At 39.5% G+C, this 13,384-nt stretch overlaps 1 protein-coding gene across 1 annotated transcript in view; it reads left to right on the top strand.

Moving 5' to 3' along the window:
• Positions 1-850: 850 nt before the first annotated feature.
• SLC1A1 (solute carrier family 1 member 1) overlaps positions 851-13,384 on the top strand; it is a 98,242-nt gene continuing 85,708 nt past the window's right edge. Inside the window, exon 1 of the mRNA XM_044656707.1 lies at positions 851-1,177. Within this exon, the coding sequence (XP_044512642.1) occupies positions 1,087-1,177 (91 nt within the window). The 5' untranslated portion in view covers positions 851-1,086. The remainder of the gene's footprint in view (positions 1,178-13,384) is intronic.

Raw genomic sequence — 13,384 nt, 5'->3', positions numbered from 1 at the left:
CAGAAATATATATATATATATATATATATGTGTGTGTGTGTGTGTGTGTGTGTGTGTGTGTGTATACATGTATGCATCTACCATCCCCAGCATTCCACCTCATTAGGAAAAGGAGTGCAATTTTCTATTTTTGCCTTGGGCACAAAAATTAGATAGTTAAGTGCAATTGAGTTCTGTAGATGAACATTAGAGAAGATTGAATATCACTAAGGACTAGTGGAGTACTCAAGTTGGGATCCAAAGAGGATAAATATTTTCGGACACTGGCTGTGTGTGTCAGGATGGGGGGAGGTGAATGAGTTGAGTTGTTACAAAGCCCCGAATCATAGGAGCTTTAAAGGAGCTTAGAGAAAATTTAGTCTAAATCCCGCCCTCATTTGACATCTAAAGAAACTGAGGTCCAGGAAGAGGAAGGGGCTTGCCCCTAGGCTGTATAGGTAATACGTAGCAAAACCTGGATTTGAACAGTTTCTCTTGATTTCAAGCGTTCTTTCCTCTTTACAACAGCGAAAGAAACAGAGGAGGCTAAAGAACTCTGAAGGCTGGGGAAAAGCCTGAGGAACAGCTGTTCGAGCTTCTGCCGCCGCCGCTTGGCTGGGCACGGTAGTGCGGCTGGTGCGGAGCACTCCCGCAAGCCCTCCGCGGACTCACCACCCTAAAAGCCGTCTCCTCCCTCTCCCAACCCTGGTTGGCCGGGACGCAGCCTAGCACAGCGGCAGCAGGAGGAGCCGAGCCCGCCCAACCCCGCACGGCTTCCACACCCCTTCCCTCCCCCCCCCTCCCCCCGGCCCTCTTTCCCACCCCCAAAGCTGGCACTCACTAGGCTGGCAGGAGCAGCGCGCACGGCTGCGGGCTTCCGGCCTCAGAGAGGCAAGCACCAGAGAGGCGGCAGCATTCGGAGCAATAGACGGCCTTGCGCCTCCAGCACATCCAGTGCGCTCAACCTCCGCTGCTCCGGCTCTTCGCCCCTGCTCTGTCCCAGGCGGCCGGAGGCTTCCGACCCCTTGGGACCCCACCACCGCCAACATCAGGAGCTTCTTTGCAAAGGATCAGAGGCTGCTGGCGCCGGCAGCTTCAGCGGCCACCATGGGGAAGCCAGAGAGGAGGGGATGGGACTACAAGCGATTTCTCAAGAACAACTGGCTTCTGCTGTCCACCGTGCTTGCTGTGGTCCTAGGTGAGAGAGGCGAGGATTTGGATGGAGATGGAGACTGGGATAGGGATGGAGATGAGGATGGGATTGGAGACTGGGTAGAGGAGGGAGCCGCTAGGGGGTCAGACGTGAGGGGCTCGCTTCTTGCCAATGTGATTGCACACATGCACATAGAGGGTGCACCCCAGGGCTTGAGGTTGTGTGAAGCATGTGTAGCGTGTGTTAGACTGTGTACTTGTGGGTGGCACAGCTGTGCCTGCCCACGGACAGCCTTGGAGCATGTGCCCCCTGTTGGGGGAAGGGGTTGGGGGAGAAGGGGAGAGAATCTTTCGCCCATGAATAGGATCCTAGATGTTAGAGCTAGAAGAAACCTTCAGCGATCATCTAGGATAACCCCCTCGTTTTTCAGACAGGGAGATGCTTCTCCAGCCACGTTTATCTTTTCATGCAGAAGGAAAGAGCTTTTTCTGTGGCTCTCTAGTTGATGTTTGCTGCCGTTTTTCTCTTTTTACCAAGAACTGGCAATAGGCTGGGGGGGGGGGGGAGCGGCAGGGGAAGAAGGGGGTAGTACAGAGAGAAAAGGAAGGGAAAGGGTAAAGGAAATGCAGTCTAGTCCTTCCGTCTGGCAGCAAAAATAATTATGCTTTTAAAATAATCTCTCTACATCATTTAAAAGAAAATTTCTGAATCACCATGTCCTGGAAGGGGCTTGAAGGTGAATGAATGGGACTGTTCGACTAAGAGGCTTATTTAGGTGCTGAATATCACAGGCTCCTGATGGGGAACTGGTTTATGGGTGTGTGTGTGCCTGCGTATAACTGTTTGGGGGGGTGGGATTCTATATGGTGTATTTGTGTGTAACTGGTTTATTGAGGTATATATATGGTGTGTGTGTAAAACTGGTTTATGGGGGGTGTAGTGTGTGTAACTGGTTTATGGGGAGTGCATAGTGTAGTGTGTAGCTGGTTAATGAGGTGTGTGTGTGTGTGTGTGTGTGTGTGTGTGTGTGTGTGTGTGTGTGCTGTGGTGTGGAGTGGTGTGTGTGTGTGTATGTTGCTGACATTGGAAAGAGGGGGTGGCTGCCACAGCAATGGCAGCAAGTGCATTCATTTTCACCATGTCTGAAAATCTGCCAGTTGGATTTCTGTGTGAGAGAGAGAAAAAGGGAGGGAGGAGACCTGTGGGGGGTCTTATGCAGAAAAGAGGTAGCAGAAAAAACCTCTTCCTTATCTCCACCTGAGGATTATTCTTCATTGTCATTTGCTCAGAGGACACTCCTCCCCTTCTAAGCCAAGCTTCCTTTCACTCCACATTTCTTCTCTGTGTTTATTTTTCCACTGGGCTGAATTTAAATAAGGTATATCGGGCAACTTGGCTAGGTGAGGCTCTAGTAATTGAGCAGAAATGCAAATTAATCTCCTTTAGCTGCTTAATTTCTGTTAATAAAAACAAATCTCAACCCTCCTCCTCCAAATCAATAATAATTTGATTTAACAGTATGCTAATACATTAAGAACCTCTGATTTCTTCTGTGTACTACTTTAACCTATGAAGATCACACAACCTGTATATGTAACTTGTAATTTTGGAACCTTAATAATAACTCGTATCTATTGTATGTTGCTATATACAAAGGTTATAATTCATAGAACTTAGAGTCAATAATAAGTAATGTTTACAAAATATTTAAAGGCTTGCAAAGAGCTTTATGTGCATTATCTCTTTTGAGCCTTGCAGTAATAGAGAGGTAATTTGATAGGCATTATTATCCCCATTTTACAGTGAGGAAGCTCAAGGGCTCAAGGAGGGTAAGCGACTTGACAGTGGTCTAACTGTCAGAGGTATGGGAAACCAGGTCTTCTTGATTCCAAGACTTGAACTCTAGCCACTATTCTATGAAAGATGAACTTGAGCTTATTTTTTTTCCTCTTAACCTAATTTCTCCTCTTTTTTCTCCTCTGACAAACCGCTCTAGAGTGGTGATGTTCCCACCAAATCCTGGTATTCTGTATATTAATACAGCCACCAGCCTCCCCACTACCGTAAGGGCCATGATTTGAATGGCCTGTCTGATCCCTGTCCACTTTTGGACCTAGTAATGGGAGGTAGGCTTGAAAAGGTGGCAGGGATAAATGTAGGAGGGCTCACTTCATTTGTCTCATACAGTTAATTTCCACAACTATTTTAGCATCAGTGCTGGTCCTCACATGAGAATATCTGAAGCAGGACACTACCTCCTTATCTTTACTAACAGCAACTTGAATTTAACTAAAGCTTTACAGTTTTAATGGCCTTTGCACACATGTTCTCAATAGATCCTTAGAACAACCCTGGGAAGTAGGCGGCAGTAATAATAGCTCATGTTGATATAGAGCAGGGGTCGGCAATGAATGGCTCTCAAGCCATATCTGGCTCTTTTGAGGGCCAGATATGGCTCTTTCTGCAGGAGTCATAAAGTCAATTTTTTTCAGGCACTGTTACAGGAGTGTGCATTGTGAGCACTGTACGGCTCTCATGAAATTACATTTTAAAAAATGTGGCATTTATGGCTTTCTCAGCCAAAAAGGTTGCCGACCTCTGATATAGAGAGTCAAATGCTTTCCACAGGAACAATCAGTAAGGTTGATAGTGCAAAGGTTATTATTTCTTTTCATAGAGTCAAGTGATATGGTTAGCCCCATTTTACAGATGACAAAACCAAGTCTTAGGAAAATAGGTGACTTCAAGGTCACACGGTTCATAAATATCTAAGGTGGAATCTGAATCCTTTCCTGACTCCAGATTCAAGATGCTAGCTGATATGCTAGGCTGTCACAATAGTATTATGAGCTCCATTTTACAGATGAGAAAGTTGGGGCTTTGGAAGTTTTAAGTTATTTGTTTTAGATCCCCAGCTAATTAAGTATTAGTCAATATTCAAATTTGGTTGTTCCTCCTCTACTGCCAAATAGATGTGGCATTTGATGTTACTGCAAGAGTTGTGACAGTTCAGATCGCCTCAGGATCTAAATCACATTTAAATCCTGAGAACACAGGAGTTCTAACAGCAATCTCCACCTAGTCCCCCATCTCAGATTCTTAAACTTTTACATACATTGTAACTATATTGCAGTACAAAATTCCTACATTAGACCTGCCAAGAAACTAGTTGATTCAATTATACAAACATTTATTAAGCACCTAAATTTATTTTAATTTTTTGTTTATTTTTAACATTTTAACATATTTTAACATTTGTTTATTTTTAAATTTTGAGTTCCAAATTTGAAATTCTCGTCCTCCTTCCCACCAAGCAATATGAAATCAATTATACATGTCAAGTCATAAAAAACTTTTTGATATTAGCCATGTTGCAAAAAAAAAAAAAAAGTCCAAATAATAAAATTTAAAAAGTGTGCTTTGATCTGTATTCAGAGTTCATCAGTTCTTTCTCTGAAGGTAGATAGTATTTTTCATCATGGAGCCTTTGGCATTGTCTTGGATCATTGCTGATCAGAGAAACTAAGCCTTTCACAGTTGATCATCTTTGTAATGTTGCTATAACTATGTATAATGGATCTCCTGGTTCTGCTCACTTTGCTCTTCATCAGTTTATATAGGTTTTCCTAGGTTTTTCTAAGACCATCCTGCCTTTCATTCCTTATAGCATAATAATTGTCCATCATAGTGTTATACCATACCACAACTTGTTCAATCATTCCTCAACTAATGGGTATCTCCTCAATTTCTAATTCTTTGCCACCACAAAAAGAACTGCTATAAATAATGTACAAAGAGGACTTTTTTCCTTTTTCTTTATTCTCTTTGGGCTATAGATCTCATAGTGGTACTGCTAGGTCAAAGAGTTTCACAGTTTTATAGTGTTTGGGGCATAATTCCAAATTGTTCTTCAGAAGAGTTGAAGCCATTTGCAACTCCACCAACAGAAGCATGTAAATTTATTAAGCAAAACATTGTGTTCTAATAGAACAGGCAGAATTTAGAAAAGACATACATAAATTAAAGGTGGGAAGTGGCCTTAGAAGTCATCTAGCTCAACAGTCTCATTTTCCAAATAAGTTGCTAAGACCTCAAAAGGTTGAGAGATTCATTTGCCCAAGTCCATGCAAGTAGTAAGTAACAAAAAGAGACTTTAAATTCAAATCCACTGGCTCCAAATCCAAGACTCTTTCCATTCCTCTATGCTAGTTCCATGGTCAAAAGGGGAAGAGGGCAGGACAGATAATCTGATCTTTTAGTTTAAAAAAAATGTTTTTTACAGCAGACTGGATGGGAAGAAAGAAAGCGTGAAACTTGACAAACAATTCTCTTTCCTTCTAAGATATTTTAAGTAGAATTTAGCTTTTTTCAGGGAAGGCTGATCCCTCTCCGGGTCTCATTCATTGTTCATTAACAGACCCATAAAAAGAGGGCTTTAACCCTCTTGCAAACCATATAAACAGCCAGATCAAAGAATGATAGAAAGAGCTCTGATTTAGGAATAAGGAGACTGGATTCTCATAGTAGCTCAGCTACCCACTAGCTATGTGACCTCTTAGGGCAAGTTATAGCACCAATATTAGTCTCAGTTTCTCTACATGTAAAATGTGAATATTGGACTAGATAGCATTCATCTACAAGCTAAAATACTATAGATATATGATTTCTAGCTCATAGGACAGTAGAAGGCATTTTATCTAACCTCCTCTTTTTAAAGATCAGACTTTGGGGGGCAGCTGGGTAGCTCAGTGAATTGAGAGCCAGGCCTAGAGATAGGAGGTCCTAGGTTCAGATCTGGCCTCAGATATTTCCTAGCTGTGTGACCCTGGGCAAGTCACTTAATCCCCATTGCCTAGCCCTTGTCACTCTTCTGCAAGGGTTTGAAAAATAAACAAGCAAACAAAACGAACAAATAGATGAATAAATAAAAAATAAAAATCAGACTTTACAGAAAACTGAGGTCTGGAGAGGTAAAATTACTTGCCCAGGGTCACATAGACATTAAGAAGAGAATTAGAATTTGAACTCGGGTCTACTGACTCCAGACCCATTATATTTTTCACTACATTACCTTATTTTGTTCTTATTCCAAACAAGAAAGAACCTTAAGGGTGAAATGTCAGTTCTCTTCTTAAAGATGTTGGGAATTTTCATATACACAATTTAGAACTGGAAGCCCTTGAGATCATCTAGATCAGGGTTTCTCAACTATTTTTGTGCCAAAAAAAACCCTTGATTTTCTAGTGAAGCCTATAGACCCTTTCTTAGAATGTTACTAAATGTGTAAAAATACATAGAATAAAATAGGAAACTTATATGTCTCCACTGAAATCCCACCTTCTATAGAAAGCCTTCCACAACCTCTCTTAATTCTAGTGCCTTACTTCTCAGTTATTTCCTATTTATCCTATAGATAGCTCGCTTGGTATAATTGTTTGTTGTCTTCCCCCATTGGCTATAAGCTCCTTGAGGGAAGGGACTGTCTTTTACCTCTTTTTATATCCCTGCTAGTAGCTAGATGGTAGAGTGGATAGAGTGCTGGGCTAGGAGTGAGGAAGACTCATCGTCCTGAGTGGCTTCAGACATTTACTAGCAAAATGACCCTAGGAAGGTCACTTAATACTATTTCCCTCAGTTTTTTCATCATTAAATGAGCAAGGGAAGGAAATGGCAAACCACTCCACTATTTTTACCAAGATAAGCCCAAATAGAGTGACAAAGAGTGAGATGAAACTGAAACGACTGAACAATAGCATATCCCAAGTGCTTAATACAGTGACTAGTACACAGTAGGTTCTACATAAATGTTTGTTCATTGATAATGGGTTTGTTATATGTATAATATTATAACATAGTTATCAAGATTTTTTTAAAGCTCATGGACATCCGATCTAGGGAGTAAAGGATCCCTCGTCTATTCTAACCCTTTCCTTTTACATATGGGGAAACTGACATTTCCTCCTGGTATATCCCAAAAAGAAGAGGGAAAGAAGCAAATTTCCCTAAATTCATTTAGGACATGGTTTCCACAGACATTTTCCCTCCTTCCGTACTCCCTTTTTTCTCTCTTTTTACATAAAATGCCTTACATAATGTTGTTTTCCACCTATTCTCCTAGATATATAGCACTATAGCTATGATCCCTCAAGGATCTAAGTCAAATGTAAGAGATCCTTTAGGTAACCTGCATCTAAGATGGGCTCCCTGGGACATAGATCCTAACAAGCATCTTGGGAAGGTGCCCTGCCCTGGCTATATGTATTTCATGGGGAATCTTTCATCCTCTCACTAGATCCTATCATTGATGATTCCTGGATGACATCCTAGTCACTACTTGGGACAGAGGAAGTTGGTAAATATGTAGCTTTTCCCCATTGGAGGCTCTTGAATCTCTAAATTATAGATTGCCAAATTGACCCTTTGCAGTTTGGGCTGTCACCTTGGAGCCAGATCCTTATTCCCTCCTCCTGCCCTGCCCTGGTTGGTCTCAAAACCGGTTGGATGACCTCTGCTTCAATAGATCTAGGGATGTTGATGGGAATTCTGGTTTGGGTTCAGCCTTGACTAGATCACCTCTAAGGTCCCTTCTAACCCTGAAACCCGATGATGCCAAAAGTTGAGGCATTTGCACAGATTTGCTCAAGCAATAAATATCAGGGCTGGTGATTCCGAATATAGGGCTCTTTGCATCACACATCAAAGCTGCTACCCCCAGTTCAGCTTCTTACTGGCTTTGGGACCATGTAACTTCTCTGAGTCTCAGTGATCTATCTCATTCATAAAATGGGTAGTCATACTTGCATTCCTTAACTCACAGGGTTGTTGTGACAAGTAAAAGGAAAAGTGAATATAAAGTTCTTCTTAAATTATAATTGTGTTATTTATCACTATTATTATTATTCTTTCATTAATTCAACAAGAGCTTATTAAGCATCTACTCTGCTAGAAATAGGGTGGAGAAAACAGTTCCAAGAAGATCTGGCCTTTGTCCTCAGAGTTCATAGTCTCTCATGAGGACAAAATACATATGAATATTAAATGTCAAAATAAAATGATGGGCATAGTCAGATGGGCAAGCGTGTTTGCCCTGGCTTTATTTCTTACTATTTCTCTATGAATCTTTTTGTTTTAAGTCTTCAAAGCCTCTTGGAGAGTGGTTAGATATAAATTTGTTAACTTGGCTATTCAGAACACTGTTTCAGCTATCTGATGAATTAGTTTGGAAAGGATTTTTATTTATCATTTTGTGTCTTCTCACCCTGCTTTTATGAATAAATCTTTCAGTGCTGTGTGGGCAATGTGCTTATAGGAATCCAAGGCGTGGGTAATAGGGTGGGGGCTTTGTTGTTTTAAGAGAGATGAGTTTTGTGAGCTCGGTTGGGGTTTTTCCCTGTTTTGGGGAGGGCTCATAAATTACATGGATGCTTTTGGCTTCTCTAGAGGAAAGCTACTACTTCATCCTCAGATCAAGAACTTGAAGGGACCCTAGAGATAATCTCTTTCTCTAGCCTCTCCTGGCCCAGATTCCTGGTACAGTGGATAGCGTTCTGGACCTAGAAGGAGGAAAAATTGAGTTCAGATCTGACCATCAGACACTTACTAGCAGTATGACTTTAAGCAAATGACTTTACTTCTGTTTGCTTCACTTTACTCATCTGGAAGATGGGGATAATAATAGCACCTACCTTCCAGAATGGTTGTAGGGATCAAGAGAGAGATTTGTCAAGCTCTTAGCATAGTGTCTGGCACAGAGAGGGGAATATATAAATGTTAACTCTTATTATGATTAATCTCTTAAAGCTATTCCCTTTTCCCAGAAAGCTGCATAACTATACATCCTTCCCTTCCCCACCAATATAGCTAATTCTCCAACTTCAATACTACCTGACAAGAACTCACCTTTACATTACATGTTAAATTTTGCAAATTGCTTTGCACCATAAGAACCATGTGAAGAAGACTGACCAAATATTATTATGCCCATTATACAGATGAGGATAAGAAAGTTTAGAGCAATGAAGCAATTTGCCTCGGGGTCAGAGACAGGATTTCAACTTAGTACAGTCTTTCCACTACAACAACCTTTTAATTCATTTAAGGAATGGATGAACACAAACATCAATGAACACTTTCCAGTGAGCATCCTTTCTTCTAACCTGTGGTATCTAACTTTAAATTACCTATCTGATGGTGTGCATAAGTAATCTCTTTTAGCTTGTTTATTTTGCCTACTGGGAGACAATTTTACAGTATCCTATTGATAAACCTTTGATGGACTGTATTAATCTCTCTTAGTTTCAGCCTCTTCATCTGCAAAATTGGGCTAATACTTGCACTCCCTCTCTCATAAAATTGTTTTAAGGGAAATGTTTTGTAAATCTCAAAAGTGTTATGGAAATGTGAACTATCATCACTATTTTAAGGACATATTTCTATAATCTCCTTCAAATAGCTACACAAATGTGTTTCTGCTATCATCATAATTGAATAGTTTGGGATCAATAAGAATTAATGTTTCAATAGCACTTTAAAGCTAAAAGTATTTTATCTATAATGTCATTGAATGAATTCTAAAAACAACAATATCAGCTAATGTTTACGTAGCTCTTTAAGGTTTGTGAAGCACTTTGTAAATATTATCTCATTTTGTACTCATAACAATTCTGGGAAGAAGATACTATTATTATCCCCATTTTACAAATGAGGAAGGTAAGCCAGGTAGAAGTTAAAGCTACTTGCCCAAGGTCACACAGCTAGAAGGCATCTGAAGCTAAATTTGAACTCAAGTCGTCCTAACTCTAAAATTAAAGCCCTGTGCCATCTAGCTGCATCAACACTATGAAGATTGCAGGTATTGATATCCTCCTTTTGCAGAGAATCGGCTGCCTCCCACCTGTTTTTTTCTAAACACAGTAATAATTTGGTTTTTTTAAAGTTAATCAGACAAAATGTCACTTCTCATTTATAGTCATTGAAGTTCTTATTTGTATCATTACTTATTTCAGCAAACCTAGTATTTGAAAATATTTTGTTATTAAATTGAGCACAGCTCAGAAATGAAGATCGATGATTTTGGTCTACTGCTCCATGCAAAAATCTCTTTTATGATCTGCCTTTTAAAGCCACAACCTAAGTTGAAAGAGGGAGTATACAGTCATCGATACTTTTTACTAGCTGGAAAAAATAATTCTTTAGAGCATGAACAAAAGAAATGATAGTACTAAGGACTGAATGTTTCTCCAAAGCAGCCCCTGGTCAAATTCAGACCATCCAATTCTCATTCTAGGAGGGGAGAATCTAATTATCAATTGCTATAGAAAGTCTTTTCTAGGTGTTTCCACATAAAGTCCACAATGGTATAAAGACTTCTTACTTTTATCAGGTAAAGATGAGTGGCCTTTGCAAATTGACTAAAAGGAATAGTTTTGAGAAACCTAAGTAGCATGGATAGAGTGCCCGGTCTGGAGTCAGAAGGATCTAGGTTCAAATCTAGCCTCAGACACTTCCTAGCCGGATGACATTGGGCAAGTCACTTAACCCCAATTGCTTGGCACCATTCTTTTGCCTTATCAATTCTAAGACAGAAGGGAAGGGTATTTGTTTTTTGAAGAGGAATAATTTATAGTACTCATGGATCTTTTCCATTCTACTCTATCATTTAACTTTGAGGAGATTTAAACTTCTCATATATCAACAAATCAATAAGTATTTTTCCAACCTCACTTTCCAGCCTTTTTATATATTACTCTTCTTAAAGCACCCTAAGGTCTAATCAAACCAGCCTTTTTTGTTGTTCCTCATAACCAACACCACATCTCTTTACCCTCTGCACAGACTAACCTCTCTTCATTTTCTCTTAGACTCTTTCAGAGCTCTGCTCAAATGCCATAGAATATTTGAAGTCTTTCCTCATCTTCAAGCTGTTAGTATCTTTATCCTCTCTTCCCAATTGTCTTCTATTTATTGTATATATTTCATATATATTTATGTATTGTTTCCTGGTGTATGTAGTCTTCCTCCTTGAGGGCAGGAACTACTTAAATTTTGTCTGTGTATCAAAAGAGATAAAATATATAAACGTGAAAACTTTACAAATTTTAAAGTTCCATAGAAATGCTAGCCATTGTTATTATTGTTGCTGTATTTGGTGCTTTAACAAAAATCTGCTGATTGATTCATTTATTGCCAAGTACCTTGATCTTTGTCTACCCTTTTCTCCCAAATATTCTTTCCTGTCTAGATCTATTTTTTCCTGGTTCTCCTCCTACCTAGTTTCTTCTCCATCTCCTTTGCAGAATCTAAATGCTTATCATGCTCTCTAAATGTAGGTAACCCTCTTCTGGGCCCTCTTCTGACCCAGCACTCCCTTTGTGACATCATCACCATCTCTTCGTGTATTGTAAGCTCCTTGAGGGCAGAGACTTGTATATCTTTTCTCTTTGTGTCCACAGAGCCTGACATAATCTAGCACATGGTGGGTGCTATGGTGGAAATAAACCACTTTTCTTTGAGTAAGATTTTTTTTTATTAAAAACTCAGAGTTTTTATTAAAAAAAGACAACTGGAAAAACTGTGAGGCATCCCCTTGAAGACTTTAGGAAATGATTCCTAAGCCTTTAAGGGTTAAAGTGTTAAATGCATATATAGAGAGCATTTATGAACGCATATGTCATAGGTTGTTGAAGAGGTAACCTCCATGTGTAGCAAGATAATAGGGACTGAGATCCTGCCACTTTTGTCTGTAGATCATCCTTCATCCTGCCATGTAACGCATTCCTTAATTTTACATTTATCTTCCCAAGCTCTAAAGAAATCCAGGGATGTGTTGTAATAATTTGTTAATTATTAAGGAATTTGCTATCTTTTTTTCTTAATAATTAGCTCAAGTCCCCATCCCAGTCAATTAAATAGTAATCATTAATGAACTGGAGAATGCTCCTTTTCCATTAGTAACTTTTTATTTTCTATAATCAAATGTTAAAATTAATGAATATATGTAGTTAATTCTATAATAAAGCAATAATGTAGTAAAGACATATTTACAGTATTCTGACTGAAAATGTCACTGCCAAAGTCATCTCCAAGTCTCGGGTCTGGATATTGGTAGATGACACTTCTCTTGCCTGAAAACACAGACTCACACAATTCAGCTCACCCTAAATACTAATTATAGGGGCTTAGGATTCTTCACATTTCTTCTTTTGTATTTAGAGCAAAAGTGCCTCTTTTGTGTGCAAATACATTTCTGGCTAGCTGTTGAAATAGTCAAGTGGACATTTGTATTTATTTGGTCTACAAAACTTTTCTTCTCTAGTGTAACATAGCATAAGTATGATGCTCCAGGGGAAAAGAATGACCATATAAACAGGGTTATAGACTACTGGAATTTCCTATAATTCTAGCCAGAAATTTCAGAGTTGGGATGTTGCAGTTCTTGCAGGCCATTCATGTTTTCCTCCACTAAATCTCCCAGTGACTCATCATGACACAGAAAGCCATCCTAGCAGCTCAGCCATGATAACTCATTAAGTAACAACTCACGGTATTGAGAAAGGTTAGGATCTGTACTAGTGGAGGGAGTATATGTACCAAGCAATCAACAAAACTCTACTAAGCAGCAACTTAAGCCAGGTATTCTGCTAGGGCCTGGAGATACAAATCAAACTATAGACATTTATTAGCTTCCTACTTTGTGTGAAATACTTATTCTAGGGAATACAAAGACAAAAATGAGACAGAATCTGTTTCTCAAAGGGAGGTACCCTTGATTTAGTCATGCATCTTAGGAGAACTGAAGCATTCTTGTTTATGGAAGGGAGAAAAGAAAAAAAGAAAGGAAAGAAAAGAAAGAGATCTTCCTAATTTCAAGTCCAATACCGTCCCCCACAGATAACTAAGATATTCTTTACTTTGGTTTCAACTTTGTCCTAAAGCTGGGCTTGACAGCACTTGGAGTCCAGAAGTAGCTAGAAATATATGATTTTAGAACCTGGTTAGTAAGAAATAATGAGTTAAAAAAGGAAGGTACCAGATGGCTCATTTCCTTCCCTTCTACCCAAAGGTCATATCTCAGGTGAGCATCTCCCCCCTGGAATTCCAGCTTACTCTGCAATTGGATTAATTTTTTTTTATTCATTTTGAGCCATTAGCTCAAAAAGTGCCAGTAGAGGCCCTGATTTTGTCTACCAAACTCAAGCCCAAAGTAGAAATCAAAAACAAGTTGAAAAGTGACTGGAATATTCATTGTATCAG

This window comes from Gracilinanus agilis, chromosome 1 (assembly GCF_016433145.1).
Source record: "Gracilinanus agilis isolate LMUSP501 chromosome 1, AgileGrace, whole genome shotgun sequence".
NCBI classification, from domain to species: domain Eukaryota; kingdom Metazoa; phylum Chordata; class Mammalia; order Didelphimorphia; family Didelphidae; genus Gracilinanus; species Gracilinanus agilis.
The sequence above is the reverse complement of the archived record's forward strand: the minus strand, read 5'-3'. Positions and strand labels throughout refer to the sequence as shown.